The 12,066-nt window shown below is 54.9% G+C and overlaps 1 protein-coding gene and 1 long non-coding RNA gene across 2 annotated transcripts in view; one reads left to right on the forward strand and one right to left on the reverse strand.

Annotated features, from left to right (window-relative positions):
* Nucleotides 1-1,324: 1,324 nt before the first annotated feature.
* On the reverse strand, nucleotides 1,325-6,089 carry LOC112986841 (uncharacterized). The gene is made up of 5 exons (XR_003260123.2): nucleotides 5,191-6,089; nucleotides 4,406-4,553; nucleotides 3,437-3,499; nucleotides 2,601-2,754; nucleotides 1,325-1,559 (listed from the first exon to the last, which is right to left on the reverse strand). It is a non-coding gene; the product is annotated as an uncharacterized LOC112986841 (long non-coding RNA).
* Nucleotides 6,090-9,051: 2,962 nt separating this feature from the next.
* CD99L2 (CD99 molecule like 2) overlaps nucleotides 9,052-12,066 on the forward strand; it is a 34,804-nt gene continuing 31,789 nt past the window's right edge. Inside the window, exon 1 of the mRNA XM_064518238.1 lies at nucleotides 9,052-9,158. Within this exon, the coding sequence (XP_064374308.1) occupies nucleotides 9,101-9,158 (58 nt within the window). The 5' untranslated portion in view covers nucleotides 9,052-9,100. The remainder of the gene's footprint in view (nucleotides 9,159-12,066) is intronic.

Consider the following 12,066-nt stretch of genomic DNA (forward strand, 5'->3'; position numbering starts at 1 on the left):
TTCCTCTGAACATCCCCCTTCATCTTTAAGGGTCTCATGTGAGCAGCTGCTAAGTACCAAAGTCACTCACAGCTGAGCTTTGAGCTGCAGCATCAAACATCCTGCTACAGGCTCTGGGAGGGCCAGTGGTACAGACCCCAAGGGCCATGCTCTCCTCCTGCCCCTCTCCCCCAGGGAAAGTGAGAACACAGATGCACCGTCTCAGGGGCCACAGGGGAAGTAGCCACAGAAAAAGCCCGTGATCAAATTCTGCCTCCAGATCAAGGTTTGAATTGCAGGCAATGAGGCTGACCCTGGGCGTGCGCAGGACAGTGACAACAACGCAAAATATTCAAGAGCTGTTCAGTAAATAGCTGCTGTCTATTCTGGTTCTTCAATGAGGCCGAGGTGGAGAAAATCAGTACATGATCACATACTAGAAAGAGCACAGCACAACACAAAGGGTCTGAATGGACGAGCAACCTTAATCTAACATTTCCTTTTTTGGAATATTTGGCCTTGCAACCTTATAACAGACTAAGGATTTTGGTTACAGCATTTTGGAGTGCATATGCACCAAGTGACTTGGAGTCACGCTCGCAACCTACGTGTCACTACAGAGGAGAATGAACTCCAGAAACAGGGAATGGGAGTCCTGACAAATCTGAAAGAAAGGCCACAAGCTACTTTATTTTAATAAATACCAATCCAATAGAGTTCAGAGTTGTAACTAAGAAACAGGAAAGCTCAACACTCAACTGCCTAAGAACTAATTTGAAAAGCAAAATGGGCCCACTCTAATGCAGAAATTAAAACACTTAGAAACAGTTCTTACTACTCTGTGAACATGAGTCAGTACAAGTGAAAATGGTGCACAGATGGGCCAGCACAGAAGCAACAGAAGTGCCGTGATATTTACAAGGGGGAAAAAAAAATCTTCCCTTACAAGTGTAAATATACCAGAGAAATCATCCGCTTGCAGTACAAACCAGGGCTTTGATGCAGCAAACACTCCCACCAGGGATAGCGCTGGCTCCGATGGGAGTAGTAGGCATGGTAGACGTTGCATCTGGAAGGCAGTAGGCTCACAGAACCGAGCTTTCCTAAGGAGTCACAACACACAAAAACATGCCAGATGAGCTGTCCTATTTTATAGCCTTTCTGCAACCAAGAGCAAGGGGCCGAGCACTGTCTGAGGCCGCACAGAGACATTAAGAAGAGAAGAGCTGTCCAAGCCCATGCTCACTACACCTAGCAACAGCAACGTGAGAGTCCAGCAAGCCAGGGCTCAACATACACCCAAGCCATATGTCTGAGGTCAGCACAGACCACATTTCCTCGTGCCACCAGCAATGCAACAGCTTAAAGACACATGAATGGAAGCCTGTGGCGTTCTGCATGCAGTTAAGCAGGTGGCACTTTGGAGTCCGCCAGCCTCTCAGAGTAGCGATAACACATGGGGTGTTTTCTGCAGCCTCTCCCACATCGCCCCATCACTGCAAGCTGGTCAGCTCATGGGGCTGCCGCAAGGCCAAATTCTCCAGGCAAATCACATTTCTTCCCACTCATCTTCCCCTCACCTGCAAAACAGCAGGAACAATATTTACACTTCTGCAGTTAGCTCAAGATTGGGGAGTGAAAACCTAATTATCATCAGTATTATTCCCCAAGGAACACATCATGGCCTGGCCATGGCAGAAACAGTAACTGAGTCCAAATAGCAGGCTAAGTTCCCACAGCAGAGCTGCAGGAGATAGCAACATACTTCACCCCAACGGTAAAAAGGCCTGACAGCTTTGAACAGGGTAGAAACAGCTTCCCAGCCACTGAGGAACTTGCCTACAGTGAATTCTCATAGAATTTCATAATTGATTTCCAAGCGGGCAAACCAAACTCCTTCCTAATTTATCTGCTATGCAACACTGACTCTGCAGTGTTACACACACTTATGGTCTAATACGAAGACCATTTTTTAAACAATAAAATCAACTTTCAGAACCTCTCGGCTCCCCTGGGCCCTTCTGACAACTTTTGTGGGTTCACACTACATTGTCTCACTCCCTAAGAGGTCTTTTTTTTTTTCCTGGTGTTGTGTGAAAGACCAGAGCCCAGCAGGAGAAATTAATTAACTGAGCAGACAGCAATTCTGCCATCAAATGAACAAAATGAAAGAGTAACAGACACTTACACTTATAGTCACCCCTAAGTGTTTCACATGACAACAGTAGGGAAAACATAGTCCAGACTGTTGTTTTAATGTTGATAATATTCCAAAATCTGCAGCGCTAACTAATTTCTCAGTGGAAATGAAACCTTTGACATCACGGGGAGTTCTGTCTGGGCATGGAATGTGGTTGCTGTATTACTGCCTAGCAATAAGAGTCTATTTTCACAGTAATCTCTTTAGTGCAAAGATCAGGCCTCCCTATGGCTGCCTATAGCACCTGACGCCGCAGGGATCTGCTCACATTTGAGGTCCGCAGGACCTGACAACACACAGACAGTGAAACTAAGGTCGGATGGGGTGAATGCGTGTAGGTGTCTGCTGCCGACATCCAGGCTGGTGTTGGGGATATTCCACCTTCACCGGCTGCACGGTCCATACGTTGCAACCAACTTACAGCAGCCAAAGGCCTGTCCAAGGCGTCAGAGGGCTCTGCTGGGCAGGGTTTGCTCTCTTCTGCTGGGCAGGTTCGCTCTTTTCACTCGCACCTGTGTTATTAATGCACACACACTGCTCTTCTGCAGCCCAGGACTCAGGTCTGTTGAATTCCCCTTAAAAAACACCGAGATGTTAAAAAACATGGGGGAGGGGGATAAAAGCATTACAATCACAGCAACAGTAGTGGGGAAAGGAAAAGAGTTAAAATTAAGACAGGAAAAAATTCAAAGCATTACAAGCGTAAAACAGAATCACTTCAAGCATATGTCAAAATAGTGTCAGATCTTTCCCTGTTCATTAAGTGAGCACTTAAACACCCACCAGCTCCTTGTTTTCCTAGCCCTGGAGCTTTGCTGCGCCTGGAGATCCACCCTGCAGTGTCACTTGCAGGAACAGCTAGGTTTGCAGGCAGATAAAGCACTTGGGGTGAAGCTTGAGCACTGACTAGCGTTATCACTGGTTCCACCAGTAGGGATCAGAGTACATACCGCACGCTGCCGCTTGCAGGACAACAGCCAGCTCCACGCAAAAAACAAGCAAAAGACACGGGGAAATCGCCTGAGTCTTACGGATTTCCCCATTTTCCAGTCCTATACCATAGCATTTAATATATGTTCCCAGGGTTTGACAAAAAAAAAAAAAGACTCCCATAGAACTAAGTTAAAAACATCAAACTCCTGTCTAACTAATAGGGCATATATTACAAGTGGCGAGCTCGAATGGTCCGGACCAGGGACAGCTACATGCTGCCTGAGAAGCATCCAGCTCCTCTGTTTGTTTTTTTAACTCTCTCACCTTTACAGGAGAGTCAAAGCAAGAGTACCAGACACACGATCACTTTTCCACAGGGTTTTGAACCTGTTACAAAAATTAATATAAAATCACTGCCCAGTTACAAAATTTTATAGCAGGTTTTAAAAAAGTGATTTAAGAAGAATCTCAAACTCTTTTGGATTATATAAGCATTAGTTTTCCTCTTTTTTATATAATTTCTATTACTTTTCATGGAACTTTGCCATTACATGTAGAAAGATCAGTAAACAAGCAAAACCTTATTTACAGAAGAGGGATAACATTGTACAAGAGTTCATATTAGACTGAGACCACAGTAATTTCCTAGAACTGTATTTAGATGAAAGAGTCTGGGTTTTTTAGTGGTTTTGGCCTCAAAACCCTTCCCAAGGGACATGTACAATTTAGCTGTGTTAAAAGTCTCCTTTAGATTCAGGAGCCAAGAAGATACAGTCATCTCTTTTTGCTAAGGGCCAGTGTCCAGGTTTTGGCGACAAAACCACTTTCCTCCCAAGCGGTGTCAGCCCTGAGTCATATCTGCTCGCCACCGGCGCCCACTCTGCCATCATACTAATGCAGCCGCAGAGGTCACTGCTGTCCCGCGCAGGGGAGAGAACAAGCAGGCACCTTGGTTGCCGGACGCTACCAATTCCTCAAATTTCCATGCTTCTCAGCCTGAATAAGGCCTCATTATGCACCGTTTTATTGCTGCAAGTAACACTGCACACTCTCAGCAACAGGAACAAAGATTTTGGTGAAAGCAAGTTTATTTGTTTGAGAGGGGTTTTTTTTTCCTCCCCTTAAAAATAATTCTCCCTGTTACTAACTATGAACATTCCTCTCCAGTCCTCAGGCAGCCAAAACACACATTAGGTCTTTTCGAAAAACTAAGTTGTGTGCAGTGAAGTTATTAACTGCTGGGAGAGGCAGGAAAGTTCTTTTACAGCTGTTCATTGATGCAGTGAAAGTCACCTCACACTCCTTCGCCCTTTCTGGATCCTGCAGACTTCTGGAGTAGTCCGAGAAAAAATAGAAACCTCGGCCAAAGTAGTTACACTGCTTCTTTAGACGTGTTTTCTTTGGGTTCAGACCTCAGCCTCTCAGCCAGCAATTTTTGTCCCTAGTGGAAAATTAAAAAAATGAGAACACCAGGTTTTTCTGCTTTTCAGGAATCTAGGGAACAAACATGAGTTTCTAATGCATTTGCAAAAGACATGAATTCACCCCTATGCCCCAGTGCCCTTTGGGATCACAGCTATTTTGAGAAAATAAGGTCCTGAACCGCCTTGTCCGCACGCAGGGTGCCAAGGCAGCACGCTCTGGTGGCACCAGCGCCGGGCCCACGGCACTGCAGACCCGTGGCCGGCACCGGGCCCCACACTTGCCAGCTGCCTCGGCTCCCGGAAACATCCCGTGCAGGCACCTTGGACTGTGTCGGCTACTCTGGTTTCCAACAGGTGCACGTTAAGACCTGTTTGAAGCAATTGGCTAATGTCCCAGTGCAGACAAGGCCAGAATTAATTTTCTCCAGTTAATTTATGAGTCCACATTTTTATTCTAATACTGCATACTGATGCTTGGGGACCAGCAGGTGCACTTAATCAGTACATAAACCACAGCCCATCAGTGCTGTCCCTGCTCAGTCCTGCTCCCTCTAGCACGAGCACGCCATCCCTCACCCCAAAGCCACCACTTAGGTTTCATTCCTCTTCACCTCTGAAACGGCACAGACAGGTGATGAAGAGCCTGGCACTCACCTTGACCCAGACTCGAAGCTTCATCAGACTTTCTCAGCAGGAACAGTCAGGCTTGAAATGAGAGGTAATGCTTGGCAGGTGCTCCCACGAGACCGGCCAAAAATAAATGCACTCGCCAGTTAATTTCCACCCTTGTACTACTAACATTTCTCCTTTAAGAGCACAGCTAAAGCATTTGATTTATGCAAGGTGAGGAGGCTCTTTATTTGTTTGCAGAAGCAGTACCAGGCGGAGCACACAACAGGGAATAGCCATACTAATTTTAAGCACCTGCACAGCATGCCCATGCTCCCCACACAGACAAGGGATCTTTTAGGGTGTGATTCAGAGCACTGTAATTAGGAACCTGCCTCTCACCATTGATTATAGCGGAGTCTAGACATGTAATTTAGGAGAGAAATTACATACTTAAAATTAGATGGTGCAAATATCTCCCAGTCCATCAGTTCTGGAACGGACTGAGCGGAGGCAGCGAGCAGTCACAAGGAACGCCGTTGTGGGGAGCAGCGCTGGGTGCCCGGCGAGCAGCGGCACCAGCCTGTTTGCTACGAGCAGCCCTGCTCGGCCGCGTCCTCCTCCGCCGGCCGAGCCGCTGCAGGCAGTGATGGTGCTCGGCGAGCCGCACCGAACCCAGCCTCATGGCCAGGGTGGGAAGCAAAGACCTCCACCTCCTTCCTCGGGGCAGCTACAACATTTGTGAGCCAGCAGCCAGGCAGGGCGGTCTTGCAGTTGCAGCTCTGGCGCAGGAGCGGTGCAGGCAGGATGGGGATCCACCACGAGTGACTTACCCCAGCTGCCTGGCCTGCAACGCAGCAGTAATGGTGAGGTGATGAGCGCCTGTGACCACGAGGTTCCTGGAGCTGTGTCGGCCAAGGGCTATTTGTAGCCTTGCCCTCTCATAGCACTGCTTTTTTTTTCTTTCTTTTTTTTTTTTAAAGGAACCACTTGAATCATAACTCCAAGAATCAAGACTTCAAAAAACAAAGTATCTAGAAAATCTGACCAGATGCACTCCAGCTTCACAAGGGAATTAAAAAGACCCCCAAATTAGCCTATTTCTATTAAAAAAACATTGTTGTATTTGGAAATAGGGCTGTAAAACAACAGTATCTCGGGCTGGAGATGGACACAAATGGACTGTGATTCAGCCTCTGAAATCACTCATTTCAAATCGCTCATATAGTATGCTCATTTTCCATTACAGACAACTGTAGCAAGGCTATGCATTGCTACACGACAGCTCATTCTGCTTTTAAAACAGCGGCACTTCAGTAGCAGGTAAATTGATGCTTTTTATGTATCCATCACTTATCAAGGATAATTGATTAGTGCCTGCAAGGAGCACTGAGATCTAACGGATTAAATGTTCTGCGACCGCTAAATTATTTGAATAGATTTAGGAAGAAAAGGATTCTGAACCAGATTTGTGTTTGACCCAACATTATCTTCCTTGATCAGTGTTTCTCCTTCCCTTTAAACATTTTTTCCCTCGGAGAGACAAAAGCACGCCAAGCACAAGGAGCAGATTTTCCAAGGCAGCAGGAAGAGTTAAGCGCGATACCTGTCAAAACACGCCGGGGAGCGGGTGTGCTTTCCCACGGAAAGTTTCTCTTCGACGCTGTGCATTGCCCTGTTCAGCGGCTTTAATGTCTCGCGACCGCTCCCCAGGGCCGCCGCAGAGGCCCCAGCCCCCGCTCCGCGGCGAGCCCCGGCGCACAGCGCTGCACTGCTGGGCGGCGCCGCGGGGCCGCAACGCCGGCCGCCTCCGGCCGCAGCACCGGGAGCCCCGGGCGCCGCTGCCCGCCCGGACGCAGCCCCGGCTCACGCGGGCAGGGCTCCGGGCGCCGGGCGGGCCGGTCCCCAGCCGCAGCCGGCCGGGCGCAGCCTCCTCTGCAGCTGCGCTGCGCCCCGCGCACGGCCCCGGGCTGCCGGGAAGCGGGCGGTCGCGTAACGCGCTGCCGGCTTGCGGGTTTCGGCCAGCTCGGCGGTTGCGACGCGTCCCCGGCTCCTCCTGTCCTGCACTGCTCGGGCTTCGGAGCGCCGCGCTGCCCGGCGTTGCTGCCAATTAAACGCTACGTTCATGCACTTGGTCGTAATTATGGATCAACTCGCAGACGCGGGTGCAAACCCCGGGCTCGGGCGGACCGGCACGCGGTGCACCGCCGGGGCTTGCATCAGCTGCTGCGCTGCCGCTCCGCGCCGCCGGCTTGCTAGAGCCCGTCTAACTCCGATATAACAGCCGCTTACCCTCCTCCTCCCCCCCCCCCCCCCCCCGGCAACCACCAGCGGCCTAGAAAGCCGCTGAAATGCAAATAGCTCGCGGAGAGGTTATTGGGGAACCGGACTGGGACGGTAGGAAACGTTGCCTGCTGGTTTCCTGCAGTTCGACTCGAGTGGGATTGTGATCCCGAGTTTTTCTTCACATAAGGAGGAGGAGAGGCAACACCGCGAGCGCACAGGCGGCCTCACACGGCAGCTGGACGCCACGTTAGCGTCTCGGTAACCTGGCGTCCTCGCTGCTCCCGTCCCCGGCGGCAGCGGCCATGGGAAGAGTTGCGGTGGAGGAGCCTGCCCCTGTGACGCCCCCGAGCCCTGCGCGACGCCGACCCCCTGCCGCCCCTCCAGCAGGTTTTACAGGCCTCCCCGGCAGGAAGGCTCGCGCCAGGCCAGGCGCCGCCAGCTGCAATCTTCTGCTTAGCCGCAGGGCAGATCAGCAGCAGAGCACCCAGCACCCACGTCTGCGAGCCCTGACGCTTTTAAAGAGCACCGTGACTCCTGCTGCACGGCCCCTCTGCTCCCTCTCCGCAGGCGAGGCTGCTCCCCGGGGAGGTGGTGCTCGCAGCACGGACGAGGCACGCGGTGAGGAGGTCCCGGCCGCCGCCCCACCACCGGCTGCAGCAGCCGGGTACCGGGACAAGCCGGACATCCTCCTTCCCCACTAAGACTTCAGGAATTCCTCCTAAATCCAGGCTGCATCTTCATCCTCCTTTCTCTAGTGAAACTACCTACAAATAACAGCGAAGAAGATGCTGGCCATATTATTAAGCATTCCCCCCCCCTTCCCAGTTCAGCGGGGATGTAGAGGGGAGGCACAGGGCACTGAGAAGGGGCAGCTCCTCTGGCTCGGCGTGGAGGGTCTAGGGCAGCCTGCGCCTACTCGGAGCAGAGCCAAACTCTTCTTGGCAGTGGCGTGCAAGGCGACAGGGTGCGATGGCCAAAGAAACGGTTTGGGAGGGCCGGGCTGGACACGGGCCATCTCCCCCACGGGGAGGCAGCGCAGCACTGCCGCAGGTCACCGGGCGAGGTGGCGGAGGCCCGTTGTCCCCGGAGGGTGTCAGCTCTCCGCCCGACAGAGCCCCGGCTGAGGTGACCCGGTGCCGGTGCGCTCCGCTGCGAGGGGCGTTTGGCCCAGAGACCTCCAGAGGTCGCTTCCAGCCAACATTTCCACGGCTCGCTCATCTCTGTACCCAAACCTGGCACCGAAGGGTTAAACCCCAGCACGGCCCTGCGGCAGAGCCCCCGCTGGGGAGCGGCGTCGGGGTGCGGGGGCGCGGGGCAGGGCTCCTGGGGGGCCGGGCCCCCACGCTGGGCCCCCACGCTGGGCCCCCACGCTGGGCCCAGACAGGGCTCGGCCAGGGGCCGGCGCAGGCTTGGGGCCTCCCCTCGGGCCTTCCCGGCGCCCGCTCTGGCTCACGCCGCGGGGCCCGGCGGGGGCACCCACGGAGGCAGCAGCCCCGACGCCGGCTGCGCGCCCCGGGGGCGGCGGGGGCGGCCGGGAGCGCTGCCGCGGGCAGGAGGCGCCGCCGCCCGGGGTCCCGGGGGCGGGGGGGGAGGTGGCGCGTCCCGCCCCGTCCCGCCCCGTCGGAGGCGGGCGGCTGCGCCCGCGGCAGACGCGCAGCCCCGCCGCGACATGGCCGGCCGCCGCCTCCTGGGGCTCCTCGCCGCCGCCGCCGCGCTGCTGGGCGCAGGTAAGGCGGCACCGCGGGGGCGGCCGGGGGCGGCCGCGGCGCTCCGCGCGGGCGGGGGCGGCCGCCGCGGCTCTGCGCGCGGAGCCGCCGCCGCCCGGGCCCGGCCCGGTCCGGCCCGGTCGCCCCGTCGCGGGGAAGGGGCCGGCGGCGGCGCAGCGCCCCTCGCCGCCCCCTTCCGCCGGCCCGCGCCGCGGCACCGTCCCCGGGGGGGCGCAGCCCGGGGGACTCCGCGGGAGGAGGGACCGGGGGCTGCACCCCGCCGAGGGGGTCTCCGGGAGGAGATCGGGGGGGGTGCACCCCACCCGGGGGTCCCTGGGAGGAGATCGGGGGGGGTGCACCCCCTGAGGGGGTCCCTGGGAGGAGATCGGGGGGGATGCACCCCCTGAGGGGGTCCCTGGGAGGAGATCGGGGGGGGTGCACCCCACCCGGGGGTCCCTGGGAGGAGATCGGGGGGGATGCAGCCCACCCGAGGGTCCCCATGAGGAGACTGGGGGGGATGCACCCCCTCAGGGGGTCCCCGGGAGGAGATCGGGGGGGATGCACCCCCGGGGGGCTGCCCGGGAGGAGGTACCAGGGGGATGCATCTCCCCGATGGGGTCCCCGGGAGGCACTACCCTGCAGGGAGGATGCAGCCCCCGGGGACTCCCCAGCGGGGACACCCCCAGCGGGATGCACCCCCAGAAGCAGTCTGCCTGGCCAGGACACCCCCCGGAGGAGGCCCCCCCGCGGGGTCACCCTGGGGGATGCCCCCCCCCCCGGGGTCACTCTGCAGTCCCGCCTGGCGCTGGAGCCCGCAGGCACCGGGACGCTTGCCAGGGCACGGCCTGCCCGGAGCCTCCCCTCTGCCATCCCTTCCCCTGCCCCGGGGCGAGGGCCGCGGGGGGCCGCGGGGGGCCGGGGCACGGGCCCCTGCGCCCCCCCCTCCCCCGCCGGGGCTGGCCCCCTCCCGCGCAGGTGTCCGCCAGCGGCGCCAGCTCCACGCCTGTCATTAGATGGCAAGGCGTGATGGTGTAGCATCTCGTAATGCAGCATATGCCTCTCTGGGAGAAAATGGCACAGCGCTGCTGAAATAACAGTGAATCGCGCTGGAGGTATAAGGGTTCCCCGCAGCACGTGCCTGAAATAATCCAGAACAGAGGCAGCAGGAGAGTTGTCATAAAAGGAGCTTGGTTTTGGTTTTGTTGCTTTGCGTACAGGGCTGCTGGATTCGTGGATGCTCAGTACGACCCAGATTGCTTGGGCCATAGTTTTAGGCGGGCTCCCTTTCAGTCGTGCTGCTATCTCTGCACGTCAGAATGGCCTAACCCAGAAATCTGTCCCAGCTGCACAGGAGCTAATAGGATGGAAAAAAACAAGGTTTTTGTGTCTCTTTTTTTTTTTTTTTTTTGGATATAAAATCAATGCAAACCTTATCACTTGCAACTCTTGCCTTTGTTTCCTTTTTTTAGAAAAAATGTGCTCTTAAGAATCTGTTTCCTTTTTTAAGGAAAAAAAGGGTACTCTTAAAGGCTGTACAGACAAAATCGATGGCAATTATGTAAAAGGCCATGGAAAAATGTGCTAAACAAATCGGTATTATTAGGTAGGAGGCACCCATCAAACACAGATCTGACTGAGACTCTCGGCATCAACACGCAGACAAAAGGGGGCTAAGGGGGGTGTTTGTGGTCGGAAGGGACGGGGCTCACCGTGAATCAGCCTGGGACTGCCCGCCATCCGCGGGAGGTGCTTACCTGCTTGTGCATCACGAAGAGTAGTGGTACGACATCAAGTTGCTTATGCTCGCTGTTTTAATCTCTGCGTTTTAAATTGATGGACGTGAATTTTGACAGACTGAGCTAAGAGATTGGGTATAAAGACCTGGGTTTAGATGAAAATGAAAGAAATACTGATTAGTCAGCAGCAAAGCTGTTTGCATTTGGTGTTGGCTTTCACACAGACAAAGACAAATGCTGCTCTGTCTCATTATTTAAACACTGGACTGCAGTGGACAGATTTTAAACATTCTTTGCTATATTTGCATCAAAAGCAATGTCATCAAAATGATCATAAATTGCTCCTGCCCGTGCGAGGCTTCACAGGTAATTGCACAACGTTCAGTTCAGCTGCTTTCCGTTGCCTCTCCGGGGGGATAGCCGTACGAAGGCGAGTGGGCCCTGCGCCCACAAGCTGCCCTGCGCGGAGCCCACGCCGGGGGCTGCTGCCGGCCGTGGCTTCGCCTCCCCAGTTGCCCGGGCCTCCTGCTGCCTGCGCGGGGGCTGCGAGCGGCACCGGCCACCGCGGCACGCGGGGCCCTCGCTCACGGAGGACGGACGGACGGACGGGGCTCTGCGCTCGCGGGCGCCTTGCTCAGAGCTGGGTCTGCTGCTGCAGGGACCGCGGCTTCTGGCGCTGAATAGCTTGTGACCAGCTCCGGTCTTCTAGTGCTGACAACAGCCATTCAGATAGGATGAACAAGGCCCCGAAGGAGATTAGCTTTAAAAACTGACATTTGCAAAGTAATAAAAACCAGATTTCTTCATTGACTGTATTCCTCCAGCTTCTTCCTTCTTGCCCTCAAGCACTTCTTCCAGCGCGTGCTGACAGCTGGTCCCCAGGAGCCCTGTCCGTCTTTTACAGGCTCCAAAGTTTACCGAGAGCAGAGGAGGGCGAACTAGACTACAAAATCCGTGTTTAGCATGATCAGCCGTGAGCACGTGAACAGTACGCGTCTCGGCTGTGGCTGCCCGCTAAAGTAGACACAGAAAGGCCTCATGTCTTAATTGAAAAAATATGGTAGGTTTTTGGTTTCTCGTAGGTCGAATCCCATGCATTTCCCTTCACGTGGGACTGTGCACTTCAGCGCCAGCTGGGTTGTCCCAACATCCATGTGTGCTCATCGGGGGGGTTCAAAATGCAAGACAGGCTG

Source organism: Dromaius novaehollandiae, chromosome 11, assembly GCF_036370855.1.
Source record: "Dromaius novaehollandiae isolate bDroNov1 chromosome 11, bDroNov1.hap1, whole genome shotgun sequence".
NCBI classification, from domain to species: domain Eukaryota; kingdom Metazoa; phylum Chordata; class Aves; order Casuariiformes; family Dromaiidae; genus Dromaius; species Dromaius novaehollandiae.